Below are 17,059 nucleotides of genomic sequence, written 5' to 3'. Positions count from 1 at the left end.
AAAGCCTAACAATTAATACACTCTTCGCAGCATCTTCGCTTAGGCTTTACTTCAACTGTCTTCTATCACAACAACGTGTGATATTGGATCAGAGTAAGCAGGAAATAACTTACTTTCTCGCTTGATTTACATGACTGTTTTCGTGTTTACTTACAATAGCATTATAAGTACCACCAGGATTGTATTAATAACATTATGTCACCATATACAATACTGGTGAAACTATGAATCAATATTTCTATCTATTTGAATTTGAAAAATAATGAATAATCTAATGTTAATATATTATGTATATCTGTACAATTACAGCAGAGAACTCAGAATGAGCGTGGGTTTCATTGGAGCAGGTCAATTGGCCCATGCACTGGTGAGAGGATTCGCTGCTGCAGGTAAGTTCAGCTGATTAACCGTTCAATGGAATGAACGATCTATGAGGCTTGTATTTGTGTTATTTCCATATATTTGCACATATATAATTTCAACCACTTCCGTAGTTAATTGTTATTCCTCCTCTCCTCTGCAGGTGTGATTGCCACCAACAGAATCACTGCCAGCTCTCCAGACACAGACGGTAGCACGGTAGCAGGACTGCGGGTGAGTGAGTATAATGGCTAGTTTGGTTAGCTACCTCTGGTTAAGTTAGTGTAAGAGATATAATCAACAATATCTGTGCTCCACTATGCAGAAAATGGGAGTCAATCTCACAACCAGCAACAAGGAGACCGTGAACAAGAGTGATGTTCTGTTCCTGGCTGTCAAACCACACATCATCCCTTTCGTATTAGATGAGATTGGGCCAGACATTGAGGACCGCCACCTTATTGTGTCCTGTGCAGCAGGTGTGACCATCAGCTCTATTGAAAAGGTAAGTTTACAATCTTCTCTGCTTCCTCATTTGTCCTCATATGACAAGCTTGGATAAGCAATGTGAGGCAGGAATTATGCTTTGATCTATTCAGCCCTGTCAGACCAATGAAGCAAGAATACTCTGGTGTAATCCTGTCTCCAGATTTTTTTTCTCCCAGACTTGGTTCTCCCACACTCCCTCCACCCTGTCCACATTGCTATATAGGCGGTGGGCCGAAGCTGTCTATCTGCTTTCGTTTGTGAAATGATCGATCTACAACTACAGACTAGTTGATTTTTTCATATAAGCTAAATAGTTTTTTTTGGAACATGTTTCCGTCAGTTGGTAGACGTTGGTCGATCAACGTTTTATGAAAAGTAAACTTACGATCCATAAGTTAATAAGGAGAATGATTGGGGCTACTATGCCGCTAACCAATCAAAACCCGTTAAAGCGTCACCTGACTTGACGTCTGCCAATGATATTCCTTCAAAATACGGAACTAGGAAGTAAACAACGTATTATCTGGAAAGAGGAGAAGACTGAGTTGTTTCGGATAACTTTACTGTCAAGTAATGTTTCAGGTAAGATTTGCACGTCATACTAATTCATATCACATATTAATGAACAAGTCCATGTCATGTTGTGTCAATACAAACATGTTCTAATATGCTATTTTAGTGAAAAATCCTACCAAACGTCACCCGCGATTGTGAAGCTAATGAATTAACAAGCTAGTTATCTAACTTTAAAGGGTACAATAGCTAAGTTACCAATGTCAACTATGTCTATTCTCAATCATTTCAGTAATAATTGTGCCAAATTGGGACCAGTAACATTAACTTGTGTGTGAGTACGTTACAGTATATGTGTGTGCAAGCATGTTTTTGATATTGTCAATCGTCTCACTTTTACGAGGTGAGCTGGTAAGACAAAACCCAAGACTAAATGTATCTTCACTTGCCTTGCCTATAATTGACGAGACTAGACAAAGATTCAAGTGTTTAGAGAACATTTATAACACTAGTGTGTTTTCGCAGTGCAAACACAGACACATGTCTGTACATGGTAGGTTGTTAGATTTGCATGTGCATCTCCCTTTCACACATTTTGTTTTTTTGCAGGAGCAGTATACAAGCTCTAAAACTGAAATATTTGTCCCGTCTGCATATTATGCACTGGGCGGGAAGAAGATGTGGTTTTTTATTTAGGCTGAACGTAGTGGTAGTCTTTGAGCGGAGAAGTCTAGGCTTTGGTGGTGTATCATTTTCAGTTTGACCTTCTGCTTCTACTACATTGTAAGGGAGGGGCGGGGGGAGGGAAGGGAGAGAGAGAGAGACATATGATACTCTATGCATTGTAATAGTAATGCTTCCAAAGTTATAGCCTAGTTTATTTACCACTCTCCTAATCTGTTTCCCCAGGTAACCCCAGATGCTCAGCCCTGGACTGCACTGCACATCTTCTGGACCTGACCTGACAGGGCTGACCCTGACCCATTGATGCCTTGTTCATATCTTGTTCATGTCATATCTTAGCTTGTTTATATCATATTGTTAATAATGTTCATGTCATATCTTAGCTTGTTTATATCATATTGTTAATAATGTTCATGTCATATTAATCTTAGCTTGTTTATATCATATTGTTCTTATAAATAACTTATATTGCTATAAAACACACCTGCAGCCTCCTGTACTGAGTTTTCCCTTCTCTTGCGGGCTCTTTCAATGTTTCGTATGTTGGCATACTGCATATAGCATTGTCTATGGTAGCCAATATTGTGGTTATAGTGGTTCTCCAGCTGCAAAGCCGCAGAGAGGAAAGCGCTACAGAGAGTCGTGAAGAGCTGTACAACACACGCTGCCTCAGGAAGGCCTCCAAGATCTCCAGAGACCCATCCCACCCTGGGAACGAACACTTTGTTCGGCTGCCCTCGGGCAGGCGGTTCAGGACCATGTCCGCAAGGACAAATAGACTGAAGCTCAGCTTCTACTCTAGGGCCATTCAGGCCCTGAACACAGCAAATACCTAGGTTCTAGGCCCTGGACAATCTAGACAATTTGATGGAAGCTACTAGATTGTAATCAAGTGCAATACTGAAACACAACTGTGAACATTTCAAACCTGCAAACTGCGACACTTTAAATGAATGTGCAATAATACTATGTGCAATATGACAACCCTCGGGTACATAAGGTTCAGAGATAGGAAATGTTAGGATATTTATAGCATAGCATAGAGTACAGCACAGTGTTTTATTTGTATAGTATAGTAGTGGATAGTGTATATAGCCTTTATTTATGTAAACCAGCTCTTTTCCCTTCTTGTTTTTAGTATTTTTTTTCCTAGCACCAGGGGTGCCCCCCCTCCTAAATGTCGTTGTATGGTACCTGTACTATATTAATGACAATAAAGACCATTCATTCATTCTGTAGGAGCCAGATATGGTCCTGTCATATGTGTTGTAATTCACTGTGTGGGCATGGGGTGGCGCTGTCACAATACCTGAGGCAGGTCTTTATAAGGTAGTACATTTGTTGTTATCGTCAGGTGTTGACCCCGGAAGGGCAAATAGGTTTGACCGCAAGGGCGCTGAGTTTGTTGTTGTTAGTGTTTTGTACCCGTGATTAAGCCATTGATGGCACATAGTAACGCAATAAAGGTCTATTATGCAGCAAACCAATGACTACGGATCGTGTATAACCAACAGCACACATCAAACTAGAACGCACGGCGCGTCAACCAGAGTCCGCGGGTTAGCATCTCAGTAGCTCAGTATTAGACTGTGCTCCTTTAACACATTCATTCATTCATTCATATTAGCTGCCACATCTGGAATGTAACTGTCTACTACTAGGTTATATATATTTTTTACAGCCCTTTCTGCAATTTGGCTTTCTGCAGTGTGAAGATTCACCCACTGTAGAGAACAATGTACAAATTTGGTCCAACTTGCATCTGAAAATGCTATAATATTGTCCGTTCGGTTTGTTGGGGTTAACAGCCAGTGTTTACATTTCGGGGTCCTAATGAAGCCGTACTCGAATTCTGATTGGTTTATCAACTAGAGCGACCAGCGATGTCCCTGAGCAGACAGACGATTAAAAAATAAGTTTGTGAAAATCTCCGACATAACTAGAGATGACAACACGTTTTATTAGACTTAGTAGAATTACTTAATATCATATGTTAAACATTGTGTACTCTATAGATGGAAATCGATAAACTTCACAAAAAACGCGTTCGGCCCACCACCTAATAGTCTCACACGCCCCTGGGGCAGAAGCATTTCAGGCTGTAGCATGAAATAACCTTCTCCCGGCCCCATTCCGGATTGAAATATCTCTGACCTTTGTTGTTATGCTGGTAAAGCTGCCATTAGTTGTATGATCTCTCTGAATCTCTTGAGAGAATGAGAAAATGCACATTAAGTCACAGTGCGCTCCTTGAAATAATCAATCAACAAAATGTGTTTTAATGCCATGGCAAGTCTATAGCCTTTGTTGTTTATCAAAAATAAGAGTTATTATGTTTTCCTCATGATAGCAAGGATGCCTCTGAAGTTTGTCATGGTTACCCCCTGCAGAAGTTGCTCAATTACCGCACAGCCCCCAAGGTGATGCGTTGCATGACCAACACCCCAGTGGTGGTTCGGGAGGGGGCCACTGTGTATGCCACAGGCACCCATGCACAGGTGGAGGACGGGAAACTCCTGGAGCAGTTGATGGCCAGTGTGGGTTACTGTACAGAGGTGGAGGAGGACCTGATTGATGCTGTCACAGGACTGAGTGGCAGCGGTCCTGCCTATGTGAGTGGATTATATGGTCAGCGGTTTACTTTGCATGTCTGTCAACATACCACTGGATTGTAACTGTTGTTGGGTTGTTATATTTATGACCATGCAAATGTGCATCAATAACCGTGCCTTGTCATGGTGTAGAAAGCTGACTATGCCTTATCTTGACAGACCAGTTGTTGTATTCTACCATTCCCACAGAGCCTTTCAAATATTTGTTTGGTAAATAGTGTGTGTGTTGTGTGTTTGTATGTCTGAAGGCATTCTTAGCTGTTGATGCTCTTGCTGATGGAGGGGTTAAAATGGGTCTGCCCAGAAGACTGGCTGTAAGACTTGGAGCGCAGGCCCTGCTGGTGAGAACTTTTATGCATTACTTAAATGCAGAAAATGACCTGCTAATGACCTACATTGAATAATAAAAGTTTAATAAAGTCGTGTCTAGTTTGCAGGATAGCATTAAACTGTATAGCATTAAACTGTGAGGATAGGTTAACAGCATTTTTAGCTCTGGATAGAGTCACAGAAGTCAGAGGGGAAGTTATGCAAGTCTCCATGTCTCTTCCCTAGGGAGCAGCGAAAATGCTGTTGGACTCAGACCAGCACCCTGGTCAGCTGAAGGACAATGTGTCCTCACCAGGGGGCGCCACCATCCATGCCCTGCACGTCATGGAGAGTGGAGGGTTCCGCAGCCTCCTCATCAATGCTGTAGAGGCCTCCTGCATTAGAACCAGGTATGCGGTTGTACTGGCTACGTGGCCAGTAGTCTGGATACAGGAAGTGACACTGGTGACTGCACTAACACTGATGTGGTATGGGTTTTATGTGCAAAGGGAATAATATTTAAAGTCTGTCATGTCATACTGCTTTTTACTATGCTCTTCTGTATGTCTATTTTGTCAGCAGAGGGAGCTAGATAGATTCTGTAGGTTTGTGAAGGCAGTTCTCTCTGATAAGCTCCATGCTGTTGTGTGTCATTATTGATGTGATTATTTATTTATTTTTCTAAAGGGAGCTCCAGTTCTTAGCTGATCAGGAGAAGATCTCCTCTGCTGCCATAAAGAAGACAACACTTGACAAGGTGCTGCAGCAGCCAGGAGTTAGTGGAGCAGGACTGGTCAGCAGATCTGGGATCAGCTTCTTCAACACCAGCAACCCCAAGCATAAGAACTGAGTTCCTGATACAGGTTAAGATGTTACCTTAAAAAAATGAAATACTGTAATAGTGCTAAGGAGAGGAGCATAACAAACCAGGCCCATATGTGAGGATAAACTACTTGATTAGCAACAGGCTAGAATTCCACTCACTCCAGGATAAGTTGTTGAAACGCAGAGGCAAGTGTAGGGTGACCAATTGGAAAGGTTCAAACTTATGTTTTGTAGAATGTGTGCCAGACTGAATAGTGCATAGCATGAATAGTGCATACCTTTGTATTGGAACTCTGTCTAACTTGCTACAAATCATCAGGTGGTTTCTGTTTTACATCCTCATTTATCTGTCTATATTCTGGCCATTGTTCTTTGCCTGAATGAGTGATTGTATGACCTCACTTAGTTGAGTCCATAGAGGGAGCAACCACTATCTTTAAACACTCTTAGCAATATGTTATCCACTAAGTGAGAATAGATGTACTTTTTCAATGTTACTTTTTTATAGGATTGGTGGGCTATCATGGTGACTTATAATAATTAGGTGTCAACCCCCTCCCAACAGACAAATATGGACGGACACACGCACATACACGCACACACATTTACTCTACAGAAACAACACCAACACAGACTGGTCAGTAACTGTGGAGAAACAATGTCATTTTTTATTATAAATATGAACATATAAAATCAAACATACATGATATATAATGTATGGGAAAAACATTGAGAATAGAAAAGATTGGGTTCCGATCTATTGTCAAGGCTGCACTGCAGCGTCCACTCACAGGCGCTATCCCACTACTGGACGGCACGGGGGCTTTGACCTGCTTCGTTTCCGACCTGGGCCGTTGCACCCCTCCTTAGACGACCTGGTAGTCCCGGGCTCCCCCAGGAGCACCATATCGATACCGAACTTAGTGTGGACACCCGTTCGACATGGGCCGCTACAGCCCAGAGCTCCTCAGCTCATTCGATCCGCCAACCTCAGCCTCCCGGTGACTTGGATTACAGGCACGCGCCACCGCGCCCGGCGAGATTGTCTGCTGCAGGGAAAGGCGATGAAGTGTCCGCTTCTGACGTCATCGTTTCCAAAGCGCGGTAGCCGAGGCTTTATTATAAGAAGGAGCAACTCATTAGTGGGGATCTGAAGCGGACGGGCTGATAGTGATTATTAAGCAATAATATATCCCGATACCGGACGACTGTTAGCCCGAGTCTCGATAGAGATTGTTTGAGATGGTTTATTGTCTCAAACAACAGACAAATACACAAAGTTACTGATGTTAGAGTCATTACTGAGCACAGTGTATCCAGGACACCCTCCCACGTCGGTACAGGAGCTTCTATCAGACACCAACCAATCAGGAGAATGTTCAACGTTGTTTTATTTCATAGCAAACTTGAAATGACAAGGGAATAAATTACTGATATATACTTCACTAACCCTAACCCGGTGACTTGGATTACAGGCACGCGCCACCGCGCCCGGCGAGAATGTCTGCTGCAGGGAAAGGCGATGAAGTGTCCGCTTCTGACGTCATCGTTTCCAAAGCGCGGTAGCCGAGGCTTTATTATAAGGAGGTGTCACAGCTCCGCCCCTGGCTCATCAGCCGTCGATCAGTGGTGCCAGGTGTGGACGATTAAGACCGCGACTGGCTCCTACTTAAGCTCTGCTCCTGCTTCCAGTCAACGCCAGATCGTAGCCATTTAATGGTTGGTTCCAGTGTTCGTTCCCTCTACTCTAGTTCTTACCCGTTACCCTAGCCTAACCCTATTCTCCTTGTTCCCCGTTAAGGATTCCCTGCCTGCCGACCTCCTGCCTGCCTGACTACCCTGCTCCCTTCCTGATCCCTGCCTGCCTGTACTTTCCCTCCTGCCTGATCCCCAGCCTGTCTGCCGACCACTCCGCCTGCCTGACCCCCTGCCGTTCTGACTACCTGCCTACCTGCCTGACCTCCAGCCTGTCTGCCTACCTGCCTGATCCCCTGCCTGTCTGACTACCTATCTACCTCCAGCCTGCTCCTCCTGACACCCCTACCCTACAATAAATCATTATTATTATTGTACTACCTGTTCTCCGTTGTCTGCTTCTGGGTTCCGCCCTCTGGTCGTGACAGGGGGAGCAACACATTAGTGGGGATCTGAGGCGGACGGTCTACATGTTTAGCAGGAATAGTTTTTTGAAAAAATTAATAGCGTTTCTATAACCCAGTGGTTTGAAAAAAACAAAACATGTCCAGTATAAATATCAGTAGACCTATGTTACATTTCGTAGAAAAGTGAGGTGGGGGGTGGGGTGGCTTAATTTCAACCTATCAGAATGAATGAATGAATGAATGGTCTTTATTGTCATTAATACAGTACAGGTACCATACAATGAAATTTAGGAGGGGGGGCTCCCCTGGTGCTAGGAAAAAAGACAAAAAACAAGAGGGTAAAATAAAAAAGGGAAAAGAGCTGGTTTACATAAATAAAGGCTATGTACACTATCTACTATACTGTACTACTATACTATACAATAAAACACTGTGCTGTATGCTATGCTATAAATATCCTAACTTTTCCTATATCTGAACCTTATGTACACAAGGGTTGTCATATTGCACATAGTATTGTTGCACATTCATGTAGGTCTAGCTGACATACGAATACAAAACGTGTTTCAGGTCTGTAAAAACACAATAGCCTCCCCTATATGCAACAGGCTATACAAACTATAATTCTCCTGTTATTCTAGCTTTTTGTCCCTTCAACATCACCTCCTCCACCCCCTCCCGCCCGGCGGCCACCGCGTCACCCTCCAGGACCAGCTACTCGCCCAAGAACAGGCCGGTGTAAGTACCGGAATTTCCGACCCGCGAGGTTTTTCCGACCCTACCAGATCCGGTCATAGGTTCAGCCCTTTCCGGCCATAGGTAGCGCTATGATTCGCTGACGACGATGATTTACGATCACATGATGACCGCCATTTTTACCCATCAGTAATTTTGGCTGTTTATAGATCTAATCTCTGTAGCTACCTTAAGATACATGGATGTTGTGAGAGAGTTTAGGTGAAAGAGATGGAGTTTCATACAGCACTCAAGTTTTACATGATGCATGATATGTATCCTCCTGGCATACCCAAGGTTGGACACCTTAAATCAAGGATTCTAAAGGCGTCCAAGAATTACTTGATGAAAGGTAAGTCAGTGTGAATAACTATGTTATATCCACTCTTGAAGCCACTGCTTAAAATGGCGAAAATGCATAGGCCTGTATCAAAATTGAGTGTCTCATTAAGCATCTGCTAACTATTGTGTGCATAAAACCTAACCTGTTTCCAGTGGCTTTATATTTGCACTTCTAAATGAATGCTGTATTTTCCTGCTGCATCAGGTGAGGAGTTGTACTACAAGGACAAATACAAGGACAAACATCGCTTGGTGGTGTGCAACAAAGATGGAGTTCGTGATGTCCTGACGGTAACTTTCTTATCTGACTTGAGTTCTTGTCCATCATCTTTCCCAATTATGACAAGATTATCATTGTTGGAGACCTCAAAACCTACTTATTCAATCTCGCCTTTTAAATGTCTGTCTTTATTGTTGTTTCATCTGTACTATTGTTGTTTTATCTTCTTTGCTCTCTGTGAAGCACATTGTGTCACATTTTTGTGAGAAATGGGCTATACAAATGAAGTTTGATTTGATCTGAAGGAGTGCCACGACAACCATGGGACTGGGGGTCATCCAGGGAGACGCCGAACGCTGGAGAAGGTGACGGCGTCCTACCTCTGGTCCACCTTGCGGGAGGATGTCACAAAATGGGTGAGTTTTTGATGTTATTAGTGCATGGTGTGTGTGAACATTGTAATTTATACACTGCCCATTAGCAATGATCTTTTACTCAAAGATCTCCAACTCTTGTGTAATTCTGTTAGAGGTCAAGGACAATCTTGGCATCCCTGTGTGCGCAAGTTTCAAGGCTCCCAGTTCGGAAGAGTGATTGATTAATTAGTGTGCTTGCAGTCGCAAATATAAAACTGAATCTGAACAGTAGTGTGAACTACATGTTGGAATGGAATGGACTTTATTTGTCATTGCTACAGTACAGGTACCAAACAACGAAATTTAGGAGGGGTGGCTCCCCTGGTGTTAGGAAAGGATTTTTTTTTTATTTTTTAGAAAAAGCATAAAATCACAAGAAGGTAAGGAGCTGGTTTACATAAATAAAGGCTATGTACACAATCCACTGTACTATACTGCACAGATAGTCAACTAGGGTTGTCATATTGCACAAAAGTATTTTTTCACGTTATTTTAAAGTGTCACGGTTTGCAGGCTTGAAATGTACATGTTTGTGCCTCAGCACTAGCTGCCATACAATCCGTCCGGACTGTCCTGGGCCCAGAACTTAGGCCTTTGCTGTGTTCAGGGCCTTGACGGCCCTGTGGTAGAAGCAGTTCTTCAGTCTGTTTTTTCTTAGCGGCCGGGGTCCTGTACCTCCTTTTCGAGGGCAGCCTGATAAAGTGTACGTGCCCAGGGTGGGTCGGGTCCCTGGAGATCTTGGAGGCCTTCCTGAGACAGCGTGTGTTGTACAGCTCTTCCAGAGAGGGGAGGGGGGCGCCGGTGATCTTCTGTGCTGTTCTCACGACTCTCTGTAGCGCGTTTCTCTCCGCTGTTGTGCAGCTGTAGAACCAGTTGCAGATGCCGTAGGTGAGGATGCTCTCCACTGCGCCGCGGTAGAAGGCCACCAGTATCTCCTGCTTGTTGTGTTCTTTCCTGAGGCATCTCAGGGTGTATAGCCGCTGTTGTGCCCTCTTGATGGTGCCTTTTGTGTTGTCCTTCCAGGCCAGGTCATCCCGCATGTGATGTCCCAGGAATCGGAGGGTTGAGACTCTCTCCACGCTCTCTCCGTCGATGAGCAGGGGCTGGATCTCGGACTTTTTCCTCCTGAAGTCTACCCCAAATGATAACGGTGGATGACCGATGGCCTTATTCACTTATTCCTTCCAGCTAGAGTCTGGATCTAGCTAGAGTTAGAGTCATGTCAGAGGGAGGGGCTTTTGACACACACGTGCATGCTGTCTGAGTCAGTCCATCCTCTCCATGGGCGTGGGTTAGATGTGGCTACAGGCCCCAAACATTTCCCAAATAAGATATATATGTATATGTACACATGCTATATTTCGGTTAACCTACACAATGTTTTTACTTGATTCCAGCTAATTTGTGAATGAATACGTTTTTGTTTGTGTATGGTCAATCCATTTTTATGTAAATATGGTTTCATGCTGTATTGATTTACAATAAATTCATTGCATTTCATTAAATCGTGTTGCTTTACTACAAAAAACACATCTGATTGAGGAAGACTACAAAACATTGAGAAAGGATTTGGTAAACCAAGTATTTCATGCGTCATATGGTAAGAAGAGGGGTGTGGCCATAGTAATTAATACATCTCTACCATTCTCTGAAGAGAAAGTGATAAAAGATAATAGGAGAAGATATGTAATGGTTGACCCTATTACATTAACCATAGCTAAAGGTAATGAATCTTTTTTTCATTTCATACCTATTAGTTTACTCTAACGAATTAAAATGATTAACAAGCATAATGGCACAGAGAATGCAGAGATGTGTATATACAAAGGGTTGAAATATATGTTATTATTATTATTATTATTATTATTATTACTTTATTATCACATAACAGCTATTTGAAGCAAACTATGGAAAATGTATAACTGAGTAGTGGAATACTCAGAAATAGTGAAATACATTCTTAGAAATGTCTACCGTGTCATGATTACTTGAACACACACACTGTGACACATTGGTCACACGCGCGGGCACACACGCGCGCACGCGCGATGCGCGCGAAACACACACACAACACACAGTTTCAGATCTACTAACGGGTCTTCGTTGTCATCGTTGTCATCGCGAATCATAGCGAATCATAGCGCTACCTATGGCCGGAAAGGGCTGAACCTATGACCGGATCTGGTAGGGTCGGAAAAACCTCGCGGGTCGGAAATTCCGGTACTTACACCTGTCCGATCAGCTGTCCTCCGCAGGGGCAGAACCACCCACTAGTGCCCCCCCCCCCCCCCCGTACAGAGATACTACTAGCCTACCTCACCTCAGGGCTATTGTTTACAGCAGACATAGCCTACAGACTTCCTGTTCTTCTGGACTACATTCTTTCAGTTATTCATATAGCCAGTGTTGCCACAGTTACTTTGAAAAAGTATTCTGATTACTGATTACTGATTACTCCTTTAAAAAGTAATCTAGTTACTTTACTGATTACTTGATTTAAAAAGTAACTAAGTTAGATTACTAGTTACTTTTTTAGTTACTATTGGCAGCTGCCTAGGCACCCGACCCCCCCCCCCCCCCCCCCGCAACATAAAAATGAAAACTGGTTTTGCCAAAACTCACTTTATTTTAACAGTAACTTAAATTACATAATTAAACTTTAAACAATAACTTAAAACAACAAAATAAAGAGTCTTTCTTTGCCTCACCCAACATAAATACTTGTTTTTAAACAATAAAATAAATATAATCTTTATTTAACACAGTAACTAGCAAGGAGTGGTTTCACAAAACCTAAAACCTACCCTGACCATTCAGATATGATCCTAATATAATCCTAATCCTAAACTGGGTGAGTCTGAGTTTATCAATGAAGAGTGAACTCAGCTGTCAAGACTGGAAGGAGGCCATGAACACGCTATGGAGGCCATGAACACGCTATGGAGGCCATGAACACGCTATGGAGGCCATGAACACACTATGAGTGAAACAGTGGAAAGGGGCGAGTAAACCAGTGGTTGTATCTCATTAACAGAAGCTTCTCAAACCTCTTGTCAGAAAGTCTGTTCCTTCTAGGCGTGAGCACCAAACCTCCCAGACTAAAGAGCCGCTCTACAGGAGCGCTAGATGGGGTTGGAGTGTTATACTTCAAGAAAATGTTCTTAATGTTTGGATACTGATTCAGAATCTGAAGCTCATGCCCTGACCTCAAGTAGTCCATGACTTCCTTTTCTGCCGAGTAGGTCTCCTCTGGCTCCGCCTCAAAAGCAAAAAAGTCCATCTCGCCTTGGTTGGCAGTCGTGGTGGGTACACTGGCAGGGCTCTGTGCTGCAGGAGCAGTTTTGCGACATTCTGCTGTGAGAAGCTCCTTTACTTGCTCCCTCCTACCTTCATCTCTCAGCCATCGGAGTTTGAATTTTGGACAACTAGCAGCTGCGAGAAGGGCATCTTTGTTGTCCAGCACACTGGCAAAACGAGTCTGGATAGCCTGAAAGATATAATTTGATATGTTTATTATTATCTAGTTGTAGCCTATAAGGTCTATTATTTATACCTTTATTTACTAATTATGTATGCAATTAGTTTGTGCAACTGACAACCTACATACTGCAGTATGGTGTGACTCTGCTCCATGTTCATGAATAGTGCAATGAAAATGTATTTATTTATCTTTAAGATGGAACAACATAGCATACCTGCACTATGGCATCTGGAAGGCCTGCAGTCATCTTGGATAGGGTGTCTTTCACAGCAAGGGTCTTCTGCATCAGGACTTCAAGTGTGGGCAGTAAAGTCCCATACGGACAGTCACCTTGTAGGATATCCAGTGCTATAGTTAGAGGCTTCATGACGGTACAGTACTCATGCAGGTACTGGTACTCCTGGTCTTTGAAGCACTTCACTCCCAGCTTGTTGCACAGAGTAGTCAGCTCATTCATGGGGATTTCTGCGATTCTCTTTATGGCTTCGTAAAAGGAATTCCACCTTGTGGATGTCGGTACCAGGAGCTTTCTTTTGTTAACCTCCTCCACCGTTTCTGACGCAACGGTAGATCGGCTTGCTTTCGTCCAGAGAGCTGTGCATTTTGCTGTGCTGCTCCTATACACAGCCTTGCTCTCTGGTTTGGAAGTGATGTACTTCTCCACATCACTTGTAGAAATAAGGTTGAGGGTATGTGAAGCACACCTTTGGTGCGGGGGAAGAATCAGCTGGCCATCACTATCATCCTCAGCTGATAGGATTTCTGACACATCTAAAAAAGTGACATCATCCGTGGCCTCCTCCACCGTCTCATCATCGGACTCTGTGACAGCAGGCTGATAGACTTGAAATGCCTTGACAAAGTTAGATCCATTATCTGTCACTGTTGCTACTACTTTGTTGATTAGTCCATATGAAGAGTGAATGTTTTCGATTTCTGCACCAATAACATCATACGTGTGTCTACCGCGGATTCTCCTACACGCCAATGCAGCCTTGTTGCGGTCTAATGTGGATCTACTAATCCAGTGGAGCGTTACTCCCATATAGCTCCTATTGTTAGCTGTCCAAATGTCCGCTGTAGTTGACACATAGTCGACCTCGTTCAGCGCAGCCTTCAGATGTTTTTCCATCTCTGCATACTCCTTCTCCAAGTACGAAGAAAAAGATGTTCTGTGAGGTAGCTCGGCATTGGTAGTAGTGGGGATCTTGTTAATGATGGCACGGAAAGAGGGCGAGTCAACTGTGTTTATGGGCAGCATTTCCTCTACAACATACCGCCCGACCAATTTATTCAACTCTCCCACACTTACAGGTTGTGATTTTGTAGGCCTACTGAAGTCCAGCTTTTGTTGCTTGAGCGGTGTGGGACCTCCCGCAGAAGTCGAGGCCGCGGTCTCTGGGACTTTCTCCGCGAGCTTGACTGTGCTGTGCAGAGATTCCAAATGTTTCTTTAAATTTGATGTTGTGGTTTTACCACAGGACAATATTTTCTTTCCAGCACAGAGTGTACAACGAACATTTATGTTCTTGTCATCCTTTGCTGACACAAACTCAAAATAATCCCTATATTTCCAGCTATTTAACGCATATCTCTGTTCTCGCTCCATTATACGCTTCTGTTTACACTGTGCAATCAGCGTGGTGATACACGTGAGCGATTCTGCTGCACCTCGTGTTGAAAACGTGATCACTGACGTCACTCCCTGTGTTGTTATTATAGTACATAACATTGGTTCCGCCCTATGTTGTACCCGGACCGGGGGACCGGGGTTAGAGCTACAGAGTGTCTAGAAGACGGATGTGAACGTGTTATTAAAAGCCAGTTAAGAAACCCCTGCCTGTTTAATCCTAGTTAGGAATACTGGAAACAACGAACATAACATGGTGTCAGATAATGGGACTGGCAACGCGGAGTTCATCGACTTATGAAAAAGGAATGTGCTGGATTCCGAAAGCACACATCTGCGGACTGCTAGCAAGAGGAGCGTCACGCGAGCATGTCTAGCGAGAGTGGAAGTGACAGTGATCAAGCTACCGTGAGTGAAAACGATTCGAACAATCAACAAGGAGACCAAGAAAATCCTCCACCCGTAGTGTTCCCCATCATGGATAAACTCAGTCCTCCCACACCCATGCAGTTCAGTGGCAATCTTGCTGATAATTGGAAGAGATTCAAGCAGAGATTTAATATTTACTTGGCCGCGAGCGGGGCGGGGGGAGGAGATGAAAAGCTAAAAGCGTCTATATTTTTGCATGTAATAGGAGAAGATGCATTGGACATTTACAACACCTTTCAAATAGATGAGGGAAATTTAACATTGACTGAGCTAGTGACAAAGTTCGAGGAGTACTTTGTGCCCAGTAAAAATGTCACTTTTGAGAGATATAAGTTTTTCTCTGCCGCTCAGAAGACAGGTGAGAGTTTTGATCAGTACTTAACTGAAATACTTACTTTGAGCAAGTCATGTGAATTCGGAGATTTAAGAAACTCATTAGTCAGAGATCGAATAGTGTGTGGGATTCCTGATAATGGGCTTAGAGAAAGATTACTACGTGAAGTAATGTACTGGCCAAGGCTCAACCAAGACATCAGCCACAACACATATGCATGTGAACGTTTCCATCAGTACATATATGGAAAGGCTTTTGAAGTGGAAACAGACCACAAGCCCCTAGTATCAATAATGTCCAAGCCCCTCAATGATTGTCCTCTGAGGATTCAGCGACTGTCAATCAGACTGCAGAAATATGACGTGAGAATGGTCTATACACCAGGAAAATTCATGTTTGCTGCTGACACGCTCTCACGCGCAGTCAACAAGATGGAAAGTCCAAATGAACAGAAAAGCGTCGAAATAGACGCCTATGTTGACATGATTATCACATCACTTCCTGTGTCTGCGGAGCGGACAGAGAAGATCAGGAAAGCAACTGAACTAGACGAGACACTGAAAGAGCTCAAGAAGACCATACTGAAAGGGTGGCCTGTGCAAAAGCGTGATTGCCCAAGTCAGATCCAAGATTACTGGGCATGCAGATCAGAGCTCTCAGTTGCTAAGGACATTGTCTTCAAAGGAAGCAGGTTTGTCATCCCGTCATCCATGCGCAAGGAAATGCTGCAGAAAGTGCATGAGGGACATTTGGGTGAGGAAAAATGTAAACGTAGAGCGCGTGAAGTAATGTACTGGCCAAGGCTCAACCAAGACATCAGCCACACCACAGCTGCATGTGAAATATGTCTCACCTACAGGTCCAAACAACAAGCAGAGCCGCTCATGCCCCACCCTGTACCTGATCGCCCGTACCAGAAGGTCGGAGTGGATTTGTTTGACTGTAACGGTAAAAGCAACATTGTAGTCACAGATTACTTCTCCAACTACCCGGAAGTTGCAACACTGCAGTCAACATCCAGCAGAACAGTCATAGCCTACCTTAAAACAGTCTTTGCGAGACATGGAGTTCCCTGTGAGGTGTTTTCAGATAACGGGCCACAGTTTTCCAGCAGCGAGTTTGCTGGTTTTGCAGAGGACTGGGGTTTTCACCATGCCACCTCAAGCCCTAACTACCCGAGATCCAATGGGCTCGCAGAGAGTTCAGTCAAGGTTGTCAAGGCTCTCATGAAGAAGGCTCAAGATGGACAGGAGGAGTTCCAGAGGAGTCTGATGGTATACAGGAGTGCCCCTTTGGAAAATGGTTTGTCCCCAGCCCAGATGCTGATGGGAAGGCGCTTACGCACTAACCTTCCTATCCATGAGAACCTGTTGACACCTGTAGGAGCGCACACAATGAGGACAAGGAAACAAGAACAAAAAGAGAAACACAAGTTGCAACATGACAAGAAGGCAAAACGCTTACCAAGCCTCAAGCCAGGCGATACAATCCGTATCCTGGATCACACAAAAGGCACATGGAGGCAAGGAGGATGCGTGCAAAGAGAAGTTGCACCACGCTCATACCTGATCCGGACAG

At 43.7% G+C, this 17,059-nt stretch overlaps 2 protein-coding genes across 2 annotated transcripts in view; one reads left to right on the top strand and one right to left on the bottom strand.

The window, feature by feature from the left end:
- slc44a1a (solute carrier family 44 member 1a) overlaps positions 1-17,059 on the bottom strand; it is a gene marked incomplete at its 3' end in the record, with an annotated part of 263,392 nt that overhangs the window by 35,431 nt on the left and 210,902 nt on the right. The gene's annotated exons all lie outside the window — the stretch shown is intronic.
- LOC308159901 (pyrroline-5-carboxylate reductase 1, mitochondrial-like) lies at positions 319-7,699 on the top strand. Its single transcript, XM_080533729.1, has 8 exons — positions 319-389; positions 524-594; positions 686-865; positions 4,437-4,658; positions 4,907-4,999; positions 5,214-5,377; positions 5,655-5,830; positions 7,594-7,699. Exons 1-7 carry the CDS (start codon positions 323-325, stop codon positions 5,815-5,817), a joined length of 960 nt encoding a protein of 319 aa, XP_080389855.1. The 5' UTR covers positions 319-322; the 3' UTR covers positions 5,818-5,830; positions 7,594-7,699.

Source organism: Nansenia antarctica (genome assembly GCF_963989245.1).
Source record: "Nansenia antarctica genome assembly, chromosome: 6".
Lineage (NCBI taxonomy): Eukaryota > Metazoa > Chordata > Actinopteri > Argentiniformes > Microstomatidae > Nansenia > Nansenia antarctica.
Note: the sequence above shows the minus strand (reverse complement) of the source record. Positions and strands in the feature narration are given on the sequence as shown.